Source organism: Gossypium raimondii, chromosome 1 (genome assembly GCF_025698545.1).
Source record: "Gossypium raimondii isolate GPD5lz chromosome 1, ASM2569854v1, whole genome shotgun sequence".
Lineage (NCBI taxonomy): Eukaryota > Viridiplantae > Streptophyta > Magnoliopsida > Malvales > Malvaceae > Gossypium > Gossypium raimondii.
In genome coordinates, this window is record NC_068565.1 from 27,661,726 (window position 1) to 27,682,370 (window position 20,645).

The window sequence follows — 20,645 nt, forward strand, 5'->3', positions numbered from 1 at the left end:
AATTTTGGGTTCAAGTTAGATTCGAGCTTGATTTCATTTGCTTTTAGGTAATTCAAGTTTAAAATACTGGTTTTTTGGGTTGGACCAGTACAAGTTCAGATTATTTTAGATTTTGAACCCTTCAAGTTTGAGTTATTTGGAGTTAGTTTAGGTCTTTTTCAAATTTTTGTTTCAGATTTGGGTCATTTTGGCATAAGATTGATTTGAATTTGAATTGTTGACTTTTATGATTAAACCAAGTTGAGTTGATAGAATCATGCTTAATATATATATATATATATATATATATATATATATATGTAAATTTTAAAGTTTTCCTTTTGTTCTCGGCTAAACCATGTGTTTAACATTTAAATCTTCTTGAAGGACTATTGAGGATGCTCCAAATGCTAAACTCATACAGGAGTAAATGATAATTAGCTGCTTGTCTTATAGCCACAATAGGGAGCTACTCACAGCTACAAATAGTTTGCTGATTGAATCAGAAATTGAAAACAGTAGTGATTAGCTGTAAAACTACTGGTTAAGGAAATGCCGTTGATTACCTTTATTTGATATCAATCCTTTCATTTAAAATGGATTGCCTTTTTTCAGGTTTTCGGAAGCGGAACATCAAAACTGAGCATACAAATTGCAACAACCATCCACGTGCTGCTATTCTCCTCTGCAAAATTCCCATCACTATATCTATCAATTCCCCGCCCCCCCCTCAAGTACAGAAAAAGTGCCATACAAAGTACTTTCATTGCCTACGGAGAGCAATGTGTAAGCCTAACAATTATGGGGTGGTGTTGAAGAAGAGGCTCAAAGGACTGCTGAAGTTCATTTCTGGAAAAGCACTGCAAATTACAACCAAGATGATGAGGGAAGGCCACTTGGTGGTGATTGCCGTCCAAGGTAAAGAACCAAAGAGGTTTCTCATAAAATTAGATCATCTTTACAACCCTGATGTCTTGAAGTTGTTGAAGCAAGCTGAGGAGGAGTTTGGGTTTTCTCGAGAAGGGGTCCTTGAGCTTCCTTGTCAACCACATGAATTGCAGAGAATTCTAAGTAATATAAAAGCTCTACCGTAACTCTTTTTATTGTGGACATCCTTTTTAAGGTTCAAATTTGAAATTTGTGATTTTTTTTGAACAATATTTTTTAAAATTTGAATTTGTACTCTTTCTTTAAAAATGTAATATTACTAGCCCAAAATTTGTTAGTAAAAATTTAGCATAGTTAAAATATCATGTGTAGCTTATCTTATGCACATGTTTCCTTAATTCCATTTATAAATATTTTCAAATGTTTTTTTTACTTCGCCTATTTTTGGGCGAAGAGTGTTATGATTTGCCAATGATATATATATCAATTGATATGTTTTGAAGATGCAAATAAAGCTTTCTTTCTATTAGAATTATGAATTAAAGAGTTATCTAATTTGTGTGATTTGATTTTAGACAGTTCTTTTCAAATAGAAACAAATATGTCTGGAATTATAAATGAATAATAAAATTTTATTTTATTTAAATATTAATATAAAATAATAAATACTTTACCAAGTTATTCGGTTTCTTGAAATAACTAGGCAGGGTTTTAAATTTACATCTAGGTTTCAATCCTACGTGGAAATTTATTCCACTTAACGTAAGTTAAAAAAATCCTTAAATATCAAGTAATTCAATAGGTAAGTTATAAAAAGTACCTTTATCTTTTAATAAAATATCTTATAACAATTACACAAAAGAAAATATATTACAACTAATGTAAAATATTTGGTAAAAGTATTTTGGAGGTCATTGTAATAAAAGTTGGATTGCATTCTATCCACTCTATTAAAATAATTAGTACATTCGGACTTATTATTGTAAAAGTGTTTTTATTATTTATTCCATCATCTCTTAGGTACGATTCTTGGAATACTTTCAAGTTATTTCGTTGTACTCAACTATATTACAATTTGACCCGTACACTTATCAATACCACCATTCTAATTTCTTATATTTTTGGTGTCATATTTTTATTATAAATGATAACTCGTTTATAGGCGGTCAAGTTGTTTGTGTCGTTGTCGTGGATGTTTCAGCAATAAATTTTAAAAATTATTTTTTTACAATTAATAAGATAAGTAGGAACGTTAGGACCTATAGATACAATTTTTAATTTTTTAATTTTTTAATTCCTTTCAGGTCGTGTATGACCCGAAACTTCAATACTCTAATTGAACCATACTCAGATATGGAGCAACTACTCAAACGTAATAGTCCAACCATGAATACCGATTCACCCGCGATAATTAATTTACCAAGGGAAAATTTGTTATTTGAGGAGCCAAAAGAAAAACAAGGCAATAACGGGGGGAAAACCCCAATGGTTCAACGGATGTTGTGTGAGTATGCCCTACCTACACTAGATGTGGTGCGAGGAATCATAGAAAGGCTGACAATTAACGCAAATAATTTCAAGATAAAAACGACAACTTCTTTCAATGGCTCTAATTCCCCCTCCAAGAAAGAGATCTTGGCAAGAAAAACTTAAAGATGATTTCCACAACCTAAATGATTATTAAAACAACTTCTAAAAGAAACTGAAGAGCAATTCTTGAAGAAAAAAAATCAAAGAGAATTATTATTAATTTAAAACAAAAATCAATTGTTATCTATAAGGGTGGACGACCATGCTACTCATAGGCCCCCAAAATAAGTTTTCCTAAACCTAATGGAATAACTAAGATGACAACTCATCAAATAAAAAAACAAAATAATTCTAAGTGTGGACTTTTAATGGGAATTCGGTCAAAGGAATTAAGTGGGCTCCTTGGGCTGAATTCTTACATGATGATCTACCTATTAAAATAAAATTAGACCTATAGTTTAAATATTTTACATTTTGGGCCACTTTGATAATTCGGCCTGATATTCAATTAAATTACTTTCCAAACTTCAAGATGAGCTTGTAGACATCTTAATGAGCCATTTTTTTTCAAGAACTTGGTCTTGTGATTCATTTTCTCTCGATATTGGCTTGTTCAAGCTCGTACATGAAATCCAATGCGACTTGGCTGTAAAATTCGATTTCTTGGACCAAGATTTCTAAGATTTGAAATCTTGATTTTCTTGATTCTTGAAATTGTTTGAAACATCAAAATTGGAACAAGATTCAGTTTCTTGATTTTCTTGAAAACAAGAAAATGAATCTTGATTTTCTTTTTCGATCGTGTGCGCATCAATGGCCTTGGTAATGAAGCCTTGGATGGTCCCGTTCAATCTTGCTTGGATTTGATTGGCCTTTAACCTCGTTATTGGGCCTTGAGGAAATTTAAGCCCATCACATTCATGAGCTTGATTTTGGGCCTTGCGACTTGTATCATTCCCCTATTCCTAAAAAAGATTCGTCCTCAAATCTGAAACATCAAAGGGAGATAAGTCAACAATATTAAAAGTAGAACTTACATTGTACTCACTGAGCAGATCTATTTGATAGGCGTTGTCATTGATCTGCTTGAGTACTTGGAAAGGCCTATTGCCCCTAAGGTCCAATTTAGTCATCCTCTTACTTAGAAACCGCTATTTGCACATATGGACCCAAACCCAATCTCTAAGTTCAAGGATAACTTTTTTGCGCCCCTTATTAGCTTTGTTGGCATTTGTGTCATTTTCTTTGGCAATCTGTTGTTTTGCCTTTTTGTGCATTGATTTCATCAACTCAACTTTTTTCTTACCATCTAAGCTAGAAATATTTTCTATAGGCAATGACACAAGATCAAGTACAATTAGTGGGTTAAAACCACAAACACGTTCAAATGGTGAATAGCCAGTTGTAGATTGAATAGATAGATTGTATGTAAATTCAACAAATGACAAACATTCTTCCCAATTCTTAAGGTTCTTACCCACAACAGCTCGTAGTAAAACGCCTAAAACTTTTACTTCGTCATTTTGACAATCGGTTTACGGGTGACATGTAGTGGAATATAATAATTTAGTACCAAGCTTACCCCACAATACCTTCCAAAAATGGCTTAGGAACTTTACGTCTCTATCAAAGATGGTTGTGCAAGGTATCCCATGTAGTCGTACCACCTCTTTAAAGAATAAGTCAGCCAAATGTGTAGCATCATCTATTTTGTGACAAGGAATAAAGTGTGTCATTTTTGAAAACCCGTCAACAACAACAAATATACTATCTCGGCCCTTTTTAGTTCGCGGCAAACCAAGAATGAAATCTATGGATAAATCTACCCATGGTGAAGAAGGAATCGACAAAGGAGTATAGAGTCCATGAGACATTACCTTAGATTTTTCTTGTTTACAAGCAATGCACTTAAAACGTACCTTTTCAATATACTTCTTCATGTGTAGCCAATAAAAGTTTTTTTGTAGAATATCTAGTGTTTTGGTGACACCAATGTGTCCCATTAAGCCTCCACTATGTGCCTCATGAATTAGTAACTCTCTCATGGAGCAATGTGGTACACATAACCTGTTTAGGTGAAAAAGAAACTCATCTACAAGATAAAATTTGTCAAAGGCACTATTCCCACAATTAGCAAAGATATGTGAAAAATTAGCATCATTTGTGTACAAATATTTTATATGCTAAAATTTTAAGACTTTAGTATTTAATGTAGTTTTCAAAGAATATCTACGAGATAAGGCGTCAACAACTACATTTTATTTACCTATTTTTTTACTTAATTATATATGGAAATATTTCTACAAATTCTACCCATCGGGCGTGTCTTTTGCTCAACTTACCTTGTCCTTTTAGCCATTTAAGGGACTCATGATCCGTATGTATAACGAACTCATTGGGCAGCAAGTAATGTTGCAACACTTGGAGAGCGTCGTGTCCCTAGTTCGAAGGTTACATGGCCTTAGACATGGGCATGTGTCTCAGCCGTGTGAGGCACATAGCCTGGCCATACGGCTGTGTGATCCCTTGTAAACGGAAAAATATATAGGATTTTTCCTATATAATTTATCACCTTTTTACTTAAATCTGTTGTTAAAACTAAGTAATTGTTTAATAAATTAATAAAGTATGTGAAAATATGAAATTAGGAAATAGAAATTATTAAAATGTGATTTTATGCTTTAATATATAGTTTTCATGCAATAAATGGTTTATTTTATATTAGTTTGAATATATTATATTTTAAGACATAAAGTGAGCCATGCATGATTAAATTAAATAATAAAATATAAAATTATATTTAATAATTTATTTTAAAATATTTCATTAATAATTTAGGTTTTTAATTAATTAATTAAATTGGATAAATTTTATTCTTTGTTCCTCTAACTTGTTGATTTATTCTGGACAAGTCTGATAGCTTTGTTGGATTACAAAACCGTCTAAACAAGAGACCAAGCAAACCCAAAATTTGGCTGCACATGGCTGTCCATAAACCACTCTTTGGTTTAATTGCACAAGGTCCTTGAAGAGTTGAAGAAATTAGAGATTTACCTGAAGATTTGCATTTGACCGAGTCTCAGTCTTGAGTTGTTGTGGCACTCAAATTGACCAAAAATCAAGGAAAAATCAGCTCAACTTGCTCAATTTATGGCCGACCACCCATGGAAGATGCTTCAAAAGATGAAAACTCCTATTTTTAGCAAACTATCCCCCTCTCCTCACCTATAAATAAGACCCTCTCAATCATCCCTCAAGCATCATTCTCTCTCTTCTCCAAATTCTCTTAGCTTTTTCCATTCCCACGCCTAGCATCATCTCTTTATAGAGATTTTAGCAATTAAGCCTCTTAAAGAACCTTGGTCAGCCACCTTGGAGAGCCATTAGCAAAGGAGCAAAGCAAAAGAATGAAGGAGCCTCGTCAGTCTGAGTCTCGGGTGACAACCACTCTGAATTGGGTTTAATCTTCCTTTTCTTTCATTTAATATAAAGATGTTTGCTATGTGTTCTTTGTTCTTGTTTACAACAATGTTAGCTTAATTTTATTTAAAGCTAGGATGATTACTTTGATTAAATAATATTTATTTGATTCATGTTTATAATGTTTGTGCCTTAATCGATCATGTTTTCAATTAAAATCAAGTATGTATTTCGTTCATACGTGATTGAAATGCACCCGAATTAGCTGAGCGATCTTGACCAGACGACAGCTAATGGACACATAATTGAAATGTGCATGTTCAATTTAGATCTTGACCCGATTAAATTGTAGGTTGCATAACAACTCTAACCAAGCTCTGTTATTTACATAGTTTTTAGATTTGTGTGATTAAATTGTTTCAAACCTGATACGTCCCTGTTACCTCACACGAGTGCTAAGAAACCCTTCATAAATAAGGATCACTAAAATGCGTATTTACTAAGTAAAAGATTTCGAAAAGACCTAATGTGGTTTCCAAACTCATGAAAGATCGAGTTTCCATGGAATGTTTTTTTGAATGTTATTAAGCATGTTGATAATAAATTGAGTTTAATTAAAGTAATTGTCCTAGTTTCTTTATGTTATAATTGTTGCAAATTGTGTTTAATTTTACTAAAATCTATTTCATTCATATAGTTTGCATACTTAGGATAATTTGCATTAGGGATCATTGCATTTAGTTTAATATATTTTAATCACCACTTCTCAACTATATTGTGTTTTTATTTACCAGATTGTTAATATAATTTTACAAATTAAGTGACTTAGCACAAATACAATCCCTATGGAGACGATAACTCGATACTTACTTGTTACTTGATAACGACTGTGTACACTTGTACAAACCTACGTGTTACACCCCTGTATCCAAATTTTTGTAACTTTTTCCTAGACTTTCAAATGTTTTCAATTTAGTCCCAAATTATTTCTATGTTGTTTTTAGGGCCTCAAGGGCTTGATTTAGGGACTATATGCATGTGAATGATTGGTTTATGATATGTTTATGATAATATATGAAATTTATGTTTAAATGTTCCATTTGTACGATAATGCTCCGTAACCCTATTTCGATGACAGATATGGGTTAGGGGTGTTACAACCCCACTATTCCAATCTGATTTCTTAGTATCACCACTTGAAGAGAACTTGTTAGTATTAAAATGTGGTTTCGAATGCTTAAAGTCAAAATTGGAATTGTTACCTTTATAATATTGCGAAGTAGAGAACGAACGAGGACCTTGTTCCTTCAATTGTTGTTCAATCTCAATGGCTTTGTGAACTGCCTCATCTATATCTATGTAAGTCTATAATCGCAAAGTATTGGCTATAGGTCTGTTTAAGCCATCAATAAAATGTATCATAGTGGTCTCATCATCCTCTTCCATATTAGCTCGTTGCATGAGCATCTTCATCTCCATCTCTATCTCCTTGAAGTATTCATCAACTGATCTACTACCTTGAACAAGTCATCGAAGTTTGGTTTTGACCTCTGTATAGTAATGAGAAGGAATAAATCATTTTCACATGAATTGTTTCAACTCATCCCATGTGGTAATTTCTCTCTCATAGTTTCATTGATAACTTATTCCAAGTTGAGTCCACTAACTCAATGCATAGTCTAAGAATTCATGGGCCACCAATGAGACTTTCTCATCTTCTTGGCATATATAGTAACGAAACATAAGCTCTATTTTTTATTCCCACTCACAATATGCCTCAGAATCATTCTTTCCATGAAATTGAGGGATTGTGAACTTTGGTTTTGCCAAAGAAGGCTGCCTAAGTCATTAGTAACCAAAAGATCATCATCTACACAAGGGACACGTCTAGCATTATGTCTATAAGCACGAGGTTGTTCAACCTCAACATCATCATTAACACCCCAATTTTGAGTCATTTGCTCAGTCCGCAACTGATTCAAGGTATTGCCCATTATCTAAAATATAGCATCCTTTTGTCTTTCTGCTGCATCTCTATCCTCTAGATTTTGTTGCAACCTATCTAACCTGTGTTCGAACTTATCATTGACTCCATTGAGGTCACGTTGTAATTTTGTTGCAAAACCAACAAGATTTTCGATGGTCACTAGTGGTGTGTTACTCTGGTCATCACTTCCTTTGCCACTACGAGACATTATGACAAATCTGAAAAAAAAGAACACAACACTCAAGAAGAACAAATTAAACAAACCTCACCGATATGCACTCAAAAATAAAATTGAATTCTCAATGAGGTAAGAATTAATCCTGTGAGTCTTTTAAAAATGTCTATATCAATCAATTAGAATATATTAAAATCAACTAACAAAGAAAACCTAATAGGTCTATGAGTCCAAAATTGGCTAGACACCAAAGAATTGTGTTGCAGGGCAGAAGGAATGTGCAACGTGCTTTAGCCTATTAAGAGTCGATGAAAATTGCTGAAACCCAAAAACGTAAAAAATTTGTGAAGCAACTTAACAAACTTCGTTTGAGGTGTTCTTGATTTTCAGAAATCACAAAATTTAAACTAGATCCTTCTCAAATATTGTAAATCTGATATAGAAGGTTTGGGCACAAAATTCAACCCACAAAATATTTTTTTATGTTTTTTGTATTTTCTATTTTTTGTAATTTTTTCAAGCACTTTTTTGGTGGGAAATATTTTTTATATTCTAAAATAGTTCCAAGAAACAATATGTAAAATTTTAGATCGTTTGAAAAATGTTTACCCACTGAAAAATATTTTTTCCTGAAAACTTTCTAGGTAAAAAAAATTATTTTGAGGTTGTTTGCTGGAAATCAGTTTATAAGAACAAAAAGAACATCTAAAATGCCCAAGCTTGATACCAAATGATAAAGAACGTGAGTGAAATAGGATTGTAGCTTTGTCTAAGTAGCGGATGTATCCTAGATCTCTAGACGAACGTAAACGAAAACGAGAAACAATGAAAACAGATTAGTTGTCACAAAAGAGAATCAAATGAAATTTAAAAAAAAAGTAAGATAAATAGGCTAGTAAAGAGTTAAATAGAGAGTGAATTAGGGTTTCTTGGATGGAAAGAAACTGTACTTGGACCTCAAGAAAATGCCCCAACCAAGTCTAGAAAACAAAACACAAAATAGATTTGTTTGAAGTGATTTTAAAGACAAAAGCAAGCTATTTTGTGAAGCAATATTTTGAAACAACAAGAAAATATTGAAACTCCTAATTTTGGTGTGTTTCTGGATAGAACAAGATAGGAGAACGTCTCTCTGGAAGCAATTTCAACCTAGAACAAAAATCAATAAAATCAGCAAACTAAAGTAGCAATAACTAAATTAAAATAAATAAGAAACGATCAATTAAGGATAGAATAGAGAACATGACATCCTAAGAAGCCTTGGAAACATTAAGAATCTACAACACCTTTCAATGGCTCTAATTCTCCCTCCAAGAAAGAGATCTTGGAAAGAAAAAGCTTGAAAATGATTCCCACAACCTAAAAGATTGTTAAAACAACTTCTAAAGAAAACTCAAGAACAATTCTTGAATAAAAACTCAGAGAGAATTGTGATTAACTTAAAAACAAAAAAACAATTGTTCATCTATAAGGGTGGACAACCATGCTACTTATAGGCCCCCAAAATAAGTTTTCCTAACCCTAATGGAATAACAAACATGACAAGTTATCAAATAAAAAAAATTCTAAGTGTGGACTTTTAATGGGAATTCGACTAAAGGAATTAAATGGGCTCCTTGGGCTTGGGCCACTTTGATAATTTGGCCTGGTATTCAATTAAATTACTTTCCAAACTTCAGGATGAGCTTGTAGACATCTTAAAGGGCCATTGTTTTCAAGAACTTGGTCTTGTGATCCGTTTTCTCTCAAAATTGACTCGTTCAAGCTTGTACATGAAATCCAATACAAGATTTTATTTCTTGGACCAAGATTTTCAAGATTTGAAATCTTAATTTTCTTGATTCTTGAAATTGTCTAAAGTAGCAAAATTGGACGAATATTCGATTTATTGATTTTCTTGAAAATAAGAAAGTGAATCTTGATTTTCTTTTTCGGTCGTGTTTGCATCTATGGTCTTGGTAACAAAATCTTGGATGGTCCCATTCAATCTTACTCGGATTTGCTTGGCCTTTGACCTTCCTATTGGGCTTGAAGGAAATTTGAGCCCATCATGTTCATGAGCTTGATTTTGGACCTTGTGACTCGTATCAATTTATAAGACTAATATAGAATTATATTAAGTCTCGGTCCAGTAATTTTAACGATTGAATAGTTAATTAAAGAAAAAGGACTAAATCGTAAAATAAGTAAAACTTCACCACTATTGATTTTTATTAGATATAGTGTAAAATTAAATTTTGGTTATGGATTTGAATGGTAATTATACCATTATATAAGCTAATGAACGGTTATGGGTTGTGATTAATTGAAATTGATGTTTATAATAAAGGGTAAAATTGTAAATAATTAAATAAGGCATAAATAAAAAGAAAACAACCAAATCATCTTTCTTGAGCTTAAGGTATGGCCAACATTAGATTCATGCATGAAAGTGATTTTCTATTCGTTTCTTGTAAATTTTATGTTTTTGAGACCGTTGTAGGTTAATGTAGCTAGCTCATGGATTGTTTTGTAAACTGTTAAAAGTTTAGGGACTTGCCATTGATGAATTCTAGGTGATTAATTGAAAGATTTCTAATCTTAGTTACTAATTAGGACTATTTTGTAAAAGAATTTTGGTTAGTTTTGAGTTTATGGACTAAAAGAAAAATAAGTAAAATTTAGCATGATATTTTGTAAAATTTAAGTGTTTGAAGGCTTATTGTGGATGAAATTATAATTTTTCGGTATATTGGAGGTTTAAATGTGAAGATTTTATTAGTTTCGATTTTAGAGACTAAATTGAATGAAGTGTAAAAGTTTGGGGAAATTTTGTAAAATGAATTTCATAAGTCATATACATAAGAATGAGTATGATAATATATGTGAAATTGATAAATTGAATCTAACTATTATATAGTTCAAGAATTGAATCGTACGATGGATAATGGGGGAAAACGAAAAATCGCAGATTAGTCCCTACGAGTCAACTCATTAGCTGAATATATTAGGTAAGTTCATAGTATAGATATATGTGTATATATTTATGCTTTGTCCTATTATGAATTTGTTAATTAAATTGTGGTTGAATTGTTAATGTTGGAATGAAATTATTATTTGTTTATAACTAAGTCAAAGGTGAGTAAAATCTATTTAGAGAACATATATGAAGCACGAGTTATATGTTTTTGGAAAGAACATAATTGATTTATAGCATGTGTATGGATATTCTGGAAGTGCCAGCAATTTATAAATGTTACAAAATATATTAATGTCTGTTTGAACATAGGAAACGATAGGATAGAATTACCATGATAATAGGGATAGAATATACGCTTCTACGAGTTTGCACTTCGGTGCCTCTGTTAGCACTATGGTGCCTATATATAGCATTTTGACGCTCTCTTGTGTCGTGTAGTTACCCGAGTATTCGAGTTATGTTACTATAGTTCATCGGGCCAATAAAATTTGTGAATGATCTTCATAGGGAAGGTTATGTTATGTGATTAAATTTTAAAGGATTTATGCTATTGAATGAATAAATAAAAATATTTTTATAATGAATTCTATTGAATGTATATATATGAATGATTATGGTTAAATTATTGAAGAACATGAAGTGTTTGATGATTTATTCATGTGTAAATCTCATATATTTTTGCAAATGGATTGTCAGATTATTATAATTTATGTGTTTTAATTTAAATTACTTTAATGACGAGTCTATTTAGATTTTAACTATGGACTTACTAAGCTATATAAGCTTACTCTGCTTCATTTTCTTTTTCTGTAGTAAACGTTTTGCAGAACTAGGCAGACAAATCAACTTCAAGGCTTACACTATCAAGCGTCTATCTTAGTAGATTTTGACTCGTTATTTCAGTTTTGTGCCATGTATATACAGTATTTTGGGTTGATGGATTTGAATTCCTAGGTTGGAATTGTAATATGTTTAAAGGTTAATATGTAATAGATTAAATCTAATGCTTACTATGATGTGCATGTTTTGGTAAATTGTTGAAAGTATCTTGGAAATGTTATGTTTGGTATTACCTTATGTGATGTTTGAAAAGTGAATGAAATGATTGATATATGTGTGTTAGATAATTATGATATATGTACATGTGGTGTTTGATGGTACTATGATGATAGTAAAGCTTTGATCATGTACCAAAATAATAGAATTTTTGAGATTGTTGTATGTTTATTTTGTATAAGTTAGGTATGCTTTAGTTGTTAAAAGATAAGGTTTATTAGGTACTTATGGTAGAATGCATATTGGTGAATGTACACATTCTTGGATGAATGGTTTGAATTGTATAGTTGAATTGGATGTGATGGTGCCTTATGGCACATTGGTTAAAACTAGGAAAATCTCATATTTTGGCTTGATTATAACATGTTTTGAGTTGTTTGAATGAATGATTTTGGTATGCTTGGAACTTAAGTAAATCATTGACGAAAATATTATATTTCAAGGTACCATATAACACACACAGTCTACCACACGGCTTGACACACAACCATATGTCTCACATGGTCATATGACACGGATGTGTACTCTATTTAATTTTGGTGATTTTATGTTCACAAGGCCAAAGTCTGTTACACGATTTGGAGACACGGTCGTGTGTCTCATCCTACATGGTTTAATCCTTTACACATGACCATTTTCCATAGCTTCACATGGAATCAGGCTGTCATACGACTGTGTGACCATTGTTTTGTAATTTTTTACCTCATTTTTTGAATTATTTTATAGCTTTAGTAAGCTTAATTAAACACCGTTAGTATATGAATAACATGTTTCTGATTATATGTTTGATGATTAGCAATTGTTTAAGGATGTTTTGCATGGATATAGTATGATTTTGTTATGTTATGTGTGGTGGCATCTAGTAACCTTAATCCAGTGACGGATAGAGATGAAGGGTATTACATTTAGTTGTATTAGGGCTAAGTTTAGTTGATTCTGGGATTAACATAGCGCGTATTGAGCCTAGAATATACATGGCACATATACTTATGATAGTGTGATGCTTTTGATCCGATATTATTTTTTCTTATAGATACAAGATCTCAGTCGAAACAAATCGTGTCATAGCAGATGAAGTTGAAAGTAAAGTTCCTGCTTCTAATTAAGAAGCGAGTCAAAGTATGTCAGTTCTAAAATTGTCTAATAGTGAAATGCATAATGCTTTTTATGGCATGTTGAGTCAGTGGTTCAATGAGTTTATGCGAGCCAATCTTGTGGCTTCGCAACCTTCACCCATGTCCGTGCCTCCTTTGGCACCTTCGTGTCCTTAAAATGTTGCACTCGCAATGGTTCACCAACCCCCTGTTGTTAAAATTCGTAATAACCCGTTTTTAGTGGAATCAGAATAGTGGTTTTGGACCACAAATTCGATGTGAAAATATTTATTTTATTATTATTTTAGAGTCTACGAAATATTAGCAAGGTCGTATAAAAATTTCGTTAAGAAATTTTATCATTTGTATGCTTAATTTGGTAAAAAGGACTAAATTGCAAAAGGTGCAAAATTTGAGTTCTACAAGCTAAAGGTACTAAAGGGATATGATATTAATTATTTAAGGGTTTATGTGGAAATTAGACCATTTGGATTGTGGGTGGAAAATTATGTACATATTATTAAGTGATTTTAATGTTTAGTAATAAGGTTATAATCAGAAATTAATAAATATATGATAGTAAAATAATTAAAAGCCCAAATTTAAGGTTATCGAATAGTGGTTTCAGTAACCACAAATCTGGTTTAAAGAGAAATTATTATTAATTTTTTATGATTTATCGAGTGATTAGATATAAGTATTAGAGTATTGATAAGAAATTTTATTGATTGCATGCCTAAATTGCCTATTAGGACTTAATTGCAAAAGTGGATAAATATGAGTTTTAGATGATAAAGGATTTATTTGAAGTGCATAATCAAAGTAGAGGTCCTTAAATAGTAATTAAAATTTCCATGGACAAAAATAGGCATGCATAGATAAAAATAACTAAAGTTTTAATGAAGGGTATTTTAGGCATTGAATAATAAAAAGAATAAAAGGGAAAAAGATGGCAAAAATATTATCTGCTCCAAAAAGCTTGCTGCCAAAATTTGAAGGACACCATAGCTAAGGTTTCACACTTTCTCAAGCTCATAGTAAGTGATTCTAAGCCCCGTTTTTAATGCTCTTTACGTTTTTGAGATCCCGGTAGCTTAATTTAGCTTATTCTAGCAATAATTTAACCTAGGGTTTATATTTGGAAAAATACCCATAGGTGAAAAGTGTTTATTTTGATGTTTTAAGGTATAATATGAAGCTAGAAATTATGTTAAATAACTTTTGCTAGTCGAATTTAAGTGAAAATGAGTAAAACTCCATAATCGGTAAAATACCTAATGTTCATAAGTAGATGTTAGAGTGAGAATTTGATGTTGTCATAGAAGAGAAAAATGTTCAGCTGTTGTAAAACATAAGAATATGAGATGAAGTTTAATTTTTGAGCTTTGGGGCAAAAGTGTAATTATGTAAAAGTTTAGGGGTAAAATTGTAATTTTGTCAAAGTTAGAGCCGAGGGCTGTTTTAAGGAATGTGAGTATTAAATGAGTTAAATTTGCTATTTTAGATCAAGAAGAATGAAAATCAAGGTTAGATAAAGGAAAGAACAAAGTTGAAGGCTAAGTTGGTGAATTTGGCTATATTTTGTACCGAGGTAAGTTTACGGTAAATAAATACAATATTTCAATAATTATTATTAATATTTTTTATTTTCCAAAAATTATGCATTTATTTTATGAATTTATTTTATGTTGACTCCAGTATGAGATGACAGAGAATCGGTCTTAAAAAGCCCCGTTGAAACATGAGGATTGTATCGGATACAAATGTCATGACATTTGGGTAAAGAGGTCCCATGTAAGACCATGTCTGGTACACAGCGTTGGCACCGAGATGAGAGGTCCCATGTAAGAGCATGTCTGGGACATGGCGTTGGCACCAAGATGAGAGGTCCCCCGTAAGACCATGTCTGGGACATGGCATGGGCACTGATATGAGAACATCCCATGTAAGACCATATCTGGGAGATGGCTTTGGCATGTTATTATCAGAAAGAGACCCAAGTATCCTTATTATTCCAATGTGATTCAACGGGCTAGTAAATAACTTATGTTCATGAAAGTTCAGTTAAAAGCATAAATGGCAAGTTCAAGTGAGTTATAAGAGTTAAGAGTATATTACGTTACCCATTGAGAATCAACATTTCAGCAAGAGAAAAGTAAGTCATAATTATGAGTTATCTAAGTAAACAAGTAAGTGAATGAGTAAGAGATCAAGCAAAGAGGAAATTAAAGATTATGTTACTCGGTTATTATTATTTGTGTTTAATGTTTCTATTTATTTACTTGTAAACTTACTAAGCATTATGCTTATTTTGTTTATTTTCTTTTTATATAGCATTATTAATCAAAGTCGAGGATCCTAAAGACGTCGGAGACCGTCCACGCTATCAACCATAACGACTCGGTATTTTATGATGAACTATGTTTGAACTATGGCATGTATAGGGACTTACTTATTTTGAATGTTGTATTATGATTTTGCTAAAGAATGGTGTGTAAATATCTAATGATGAATGGTTGTCAAAATGACTAAGTATGAAGGTGTTTGTTGTTATACATGTCTATGTGATAAATTATGCATAGAAATCATGAAAGAGTAATGATTTGCAAAGAAACAAATTTCAAACAGCAGCAGTGACGTGATTTTGAAAAATCACTTAGGATAGTATAAAATTAATTAGAGGGTTTATGATATATATAATTAAAGATTATTGAGTCTACTTTCATAGAAAAATAATGTTGTAGCAAAATGAATTTTATATTTTAACATATGTGAATTTTAGTGAGATAGGGTCAGAACTGTTTTTGGCGTCCCCTGTTCTGAGTTTAGAAAATCACTAAAAATTTTTCAAAAATATTTATGAGTTTTAATTTATATGTATAGATTCCTTATTGAGTATATTTTCTGTAGAAACAAGTGATAACACCATATGAAAATCCTACAATGAGAAAACTTATTTTTAGTGGAAAGAGGTCAGGACAGTCGAGTTGTGAAATAGGGGAGACTTTAACTAATAAACTGTACTAATTGGCTCAACCAAAAATTTTGAAAAATTTATGGTAAGAAGATATTTGAGTCTACTTTGAGGGAAAATTTATGGATTTAAATTTCGAGTTCCGTAGCTCGAGTTATAAATGATTTAGTGACTGCTGCGTGAGTGGACAGCTTTATCATAAATAGTGAGATAAATTTTAAAAGCAAATTTTTATGCCCCGAACTAAGAAGTTAAATAAAGTAATGCCTCGAGCTCGACTCTGGAAACAGTCTCAGGTAAGGGGTGTTACAAAGCCATCATCTTTGTTTTGTCCATCTTCCATCGAATTTAGACAAGGGAAACTACATTAAAGGAGCTTGAAGGTTTGACAAAGAATACATTGTGCATGTGAGTGAATTTCGATCCAGTTTTTAATTATTTTGAAGGTTAGGGTTTTTCCATGACTATATTCATATGGTCTTTGATGTTTGATGGAAGAAAATGAATCTTTGTTGATAGATAAACAACTTTTGTAAAGTGATTTTTGTTGAAATTGTCAATTTCAGATTTATTTGTAAAATGTGAAAAATACATGGTGAAAATGTGAAATAATGAATTGTATGAGTTGATATGGACCTATATGAAATTCAGCTAGCTTGGGTAGGGATGAAATTGCATGAATTTTAAATTACGAGCTTAAGGACTAAATTGTAATAAATTTAAAATAATAGGGGAAAAGTGTAATTTTGCCAAAATATGAATTTGGATTGAATTGAATAGAATGGTTATTAAATATATTTAATTTATTTATTTAGATCAAGGTAGACCTCGTACGGCTTTAGATCGGGGTAAAAAAGCTTTAGATTAGTCGACTCCGTTTCTACGCTTTTATCGTTGAGGTAAGTTCATGTAATTATGTAATGTTTTAATGCTATCTTTTGAGCTATATGCAAATTATGGATTGTAATGTAAATGATCGATGCAAATCCAACAATGTTACGATGCCTATTGATCCCCGTTTGAACCTTTGGAATTCGTAGGATACAAATGACATGTCATTAGGGTTTACATGTTTCGAGTGCTGATCTTGAATGTCCTACCGATGGCTGAGATATGGCATATGCTCGTGTGAGCAGCATCATGTAGCTTACATTTTGACCCACAGCTCGTGTGAGCAGGCCCATTTCACAGCTCATGTGAGCAACTATGTATATAACAGGAAGGATTACGATTATATTGTTAGCACAGTTCGTGTGAGCTATCCCGTGTATCCAATGATATTCTAATAGTTCAACAAGCATGAATTTGAAAGGAAATGGTAAGCATTCAATATGAACCAAGACATGTATGTCTGAAATATATTGAAATAATGAACTACATGAAAAATATGTTATGTTATGATGGATGGTGAATCTAATTGAATTATGCTCAAGTTTAATGGTTATCCATGTTAAATTCATATGAATTATGTTCAAGTATGCTAACATGTTTATGTTGGTGCTTAGGCTTGTGCCAAGCTAAAAGTTGGATTATGCCATGTTAAATTTTAATGTTATGAAATGAAATGGTAAGTTGTGTTTTATGTTATACGAACTTACTAAGCATTATATGCTTACATAGTCTTCTTTCCCATTTTTTATAGATAATCAGAAGCTTGTTCAGTTTGGAAGCCTGTCGAAGACCTATCACACTATCCCGCGACTATTTCAGTAGATTTTGAGGTTTTGAGTTATGGTTATAATGGCATGTATGGGTGAATTATGTTTGATGATCTAATTGTTATGTTTGGCATGTAAATATGTGGTTACATGGTTGATGACATTTTGGCATTTTGGTGCTTGATGGCTAATGTTGAAATGGTCAAGTGAGTGTATGTTTTAAAAGACCAATTTGGCATGTTTAGATGTGGTTTGGCATATGGTTAATTATGTTATGGTTTGGCATGAAAATAGGTCGTTGTTTTTGGTTGATTTATGCCAAATGTGTTTATGCTTTGGTTGATTTGATGATTTGTGATTGAGGTGGCTTTTGGCATATTGGTTGTATAGATTAATGGAAAAAATGATTTAGTCATTGTTAAGCATGTTTAGGTATGTTTTAAAGGCTTGGTGATATGTGCAAATGACTTGTGGGTGTGTGTTTGTTTAGGGTGAAGGGAATGGCTTGCAATTGGCCTATTTCTCATCCACACGACCAAAGACATCAGCATGTGTCTCAACTGTGTCTGACACAAAGCCATGCGACACGGCCATGTGTCCCCTGTAGGTTTCAAAGGTTTGCAAGTCAGGAAATTACATGGCCTAGCATATGGCCTGGCACGCGGGCGTGTGAGGCCACTTTAAGAGTTACATGGCCTGGCACACAGGCCTGTGGCTTGGCTGTGTGACCCATGTCAGAAAGCTACACGGTTACGAACACGGGCTGAGACATGACCGTGTGTATATACTTTGAATGTCCACATGGCCTGATACACGGGCGTGTGTGTGACCCCTATAGTGTAAAATTTTGTATCTTTTTCTATAAAATTCTAAATGTTTTTGATTTAGTCTCGAATTGTTTCTAAAGTGTTTCTAAGGCCTCGAGGGCTCGAAATACGGGCGATATACATGTATTTGAATGACTTTAGGTATGGTTCATGAAATGTATGTGATTGAATGTTTAAAGTTATGCTTTTGCGATAATGCTCTGTAACCCTATTTTGGTGATGGATACGAGTTAGGGGTGTTACATATGAGGTTTCGAAAGTTCTATAAACGTGGACCAACTAGATCGGTTTAGACTTCTCTAACAAAGAAATTTCAAAATGATGCTTGTCGATTCACTTCTCCTTTTGGATTCATTGGTAGAGATAGACCAAGACTGAGTAATATGAGATCCTTGAACTCATTGGTTGCTAGTGTGGCTAGTGTTAGAAATGTGGAGAAATCAATCTGTGAACATTGTGGTAAAAGTCACTTTGACGATTGTCCATTTAAACTGGGATCTTGCTCCCGATGTGATTCCACTGATCATTTACTTAAAGATTGTCCGAAACGATACAACTACTCTTGAAACCATACTGTTAGACCTGAGACTACTTCACAAAGAGGTATAAAACTAGGAAATAGTAGAAGTGTTACAACTAGTCGAGGAAAAGCTGTTGAGACCTGACTTAGGTAAATCCATGAACTCAATTTGTTTGTTCTTTTCTATTTTTACTAGTCGTCTGAATTATGAATTTTCTTATGGCTCATCAATTAGATAGATGATTTTTTTCAATGAACTCTTCAATTCAAGAAAGAAGCGATCCCTTCTCTCACTACTGGTTGATCCCCAGATCTACCCCTCCCCCTCCATCAACTAATCTTATTCTTGGATCTTATTCCTAAAATTAAAAAAATTAATATTTTTTATGTATTTTTATAATTTATTTGTGTATTAAATTACTATAGTCTGACATATATATTTCCTTCATTTTATTTCTTTTATTTATTGTTTTCTTTCACATATTTCCTTCAGATGAATATAAAACAAAAAAAACTCCAAAGGCTATTTTTTCATTTCACGGGTCGAGAAATCCATTTCAAATCTTTTTCTGATATACATAAAGTAAATAGAAAAAGATTCGAAGTTCCTACTTTTCAATCATGAGGAAGCTTCTGCTCTAGACGTTATTGTTGGTACATTCTCCCTTTTTGATATTAATGTATATACATTGATTGACCTTGGGTAAACACATCCCCATATATGCACTACATTAGTAAAAAAAAAAGAACATACTTGTTGAGTCAACCGTTTATATAGTGAGAGTAACAAACCCACTTGGTTAGTGTGTCTTAATTAATTAGATTTGTAGAATGTGTCGACTGAAATTTCGGGCTTATGATTTTCTTACTGATTTGATTCTATTACGATATGATGAATTTGATCTCATTCTAGGGATGGTTTGGTTGACCGAGCATGATGCGATAGTGAACTTTCGATAGAAACAAATTACCCTGAAATATCAGAATGGTGAACTTATCTGTGTTAAGGCTTGTGGAACAAATTATGCGAAAAATATAAATTCAGCATTTTCGTCTTATACATTGATCAAAAAAGGTTGTGAGGCGTATCTTGCATATATTCTTGATTATTGGGTATCGAAATCGAAAATTGATCAGTGTCGATAGTTAAAGAATTTGCTGATGTGTTTCTCGAAGAATACCAATGTTATTGTAACGTGTAGGTTTGTGCAAGTATACACAGTCGTTATCAAGTGATAAGTAAGTATAAGAGTTATCATCTCCACATGGACTGTGTCTATTAATCAAATAATTTCAAAATAATGAATTTACAAGTTGGTAAAGAAAACACAATAATTTGGGGTGATAGATGTTAAGATTAAATTAATTATCTAAATGGAAATTAACCTAAATGTAAATCAGAGGAAATATGCAAGGTGATGGTTTAGCAACAATTTTCACACGTTCAAGAACAATAACATGAATAAGCTAGAATAATGACAACCTTTGACTTAATTAATTTTTCATCATGCTTAACAATGTTTGGGAAATATTCCATGGCAACTCGATTGTTCATTAACCATATAAGTTCAACTGAAT

At 32.3% G+C, this 20,645-nt stretch overlaps 1 protein-coding gene across 1 annotated transcript; it reads left to right on the plus strand.

Moving 5' to 3' along the window:
• The first annotated feature begins 306 nt into the window (after window positions 1-306).
• Window positions 307-1,249, plus strand: LOC105787272 (uncharacterized). The gene has a single exon (XM_012613669.2). The coding sequence runs from the start codon at window positions 576-578 to the stop codon at window positions 1,071-1,073; it is 498 nt and encodes a 165-aa protein (XP_012469123.1). The 5' UTR covers window positions 307-575; the 3' UTR covers window positions 1,074-1,249.
• The last annotated feature ends 19,396 nt before the right edge of the window (window positions 1,250-20,645 follow it).

What these genes read in the sequence shown, in the direction of transcription:
- LOC105787272 (XM_012613669.2), top strand. Translation starts at nt 576, where the DNA reads ATGGATTGCCTTTTTTCAGGTTTTCGGAAGCGGAACATCAAAACTGAG.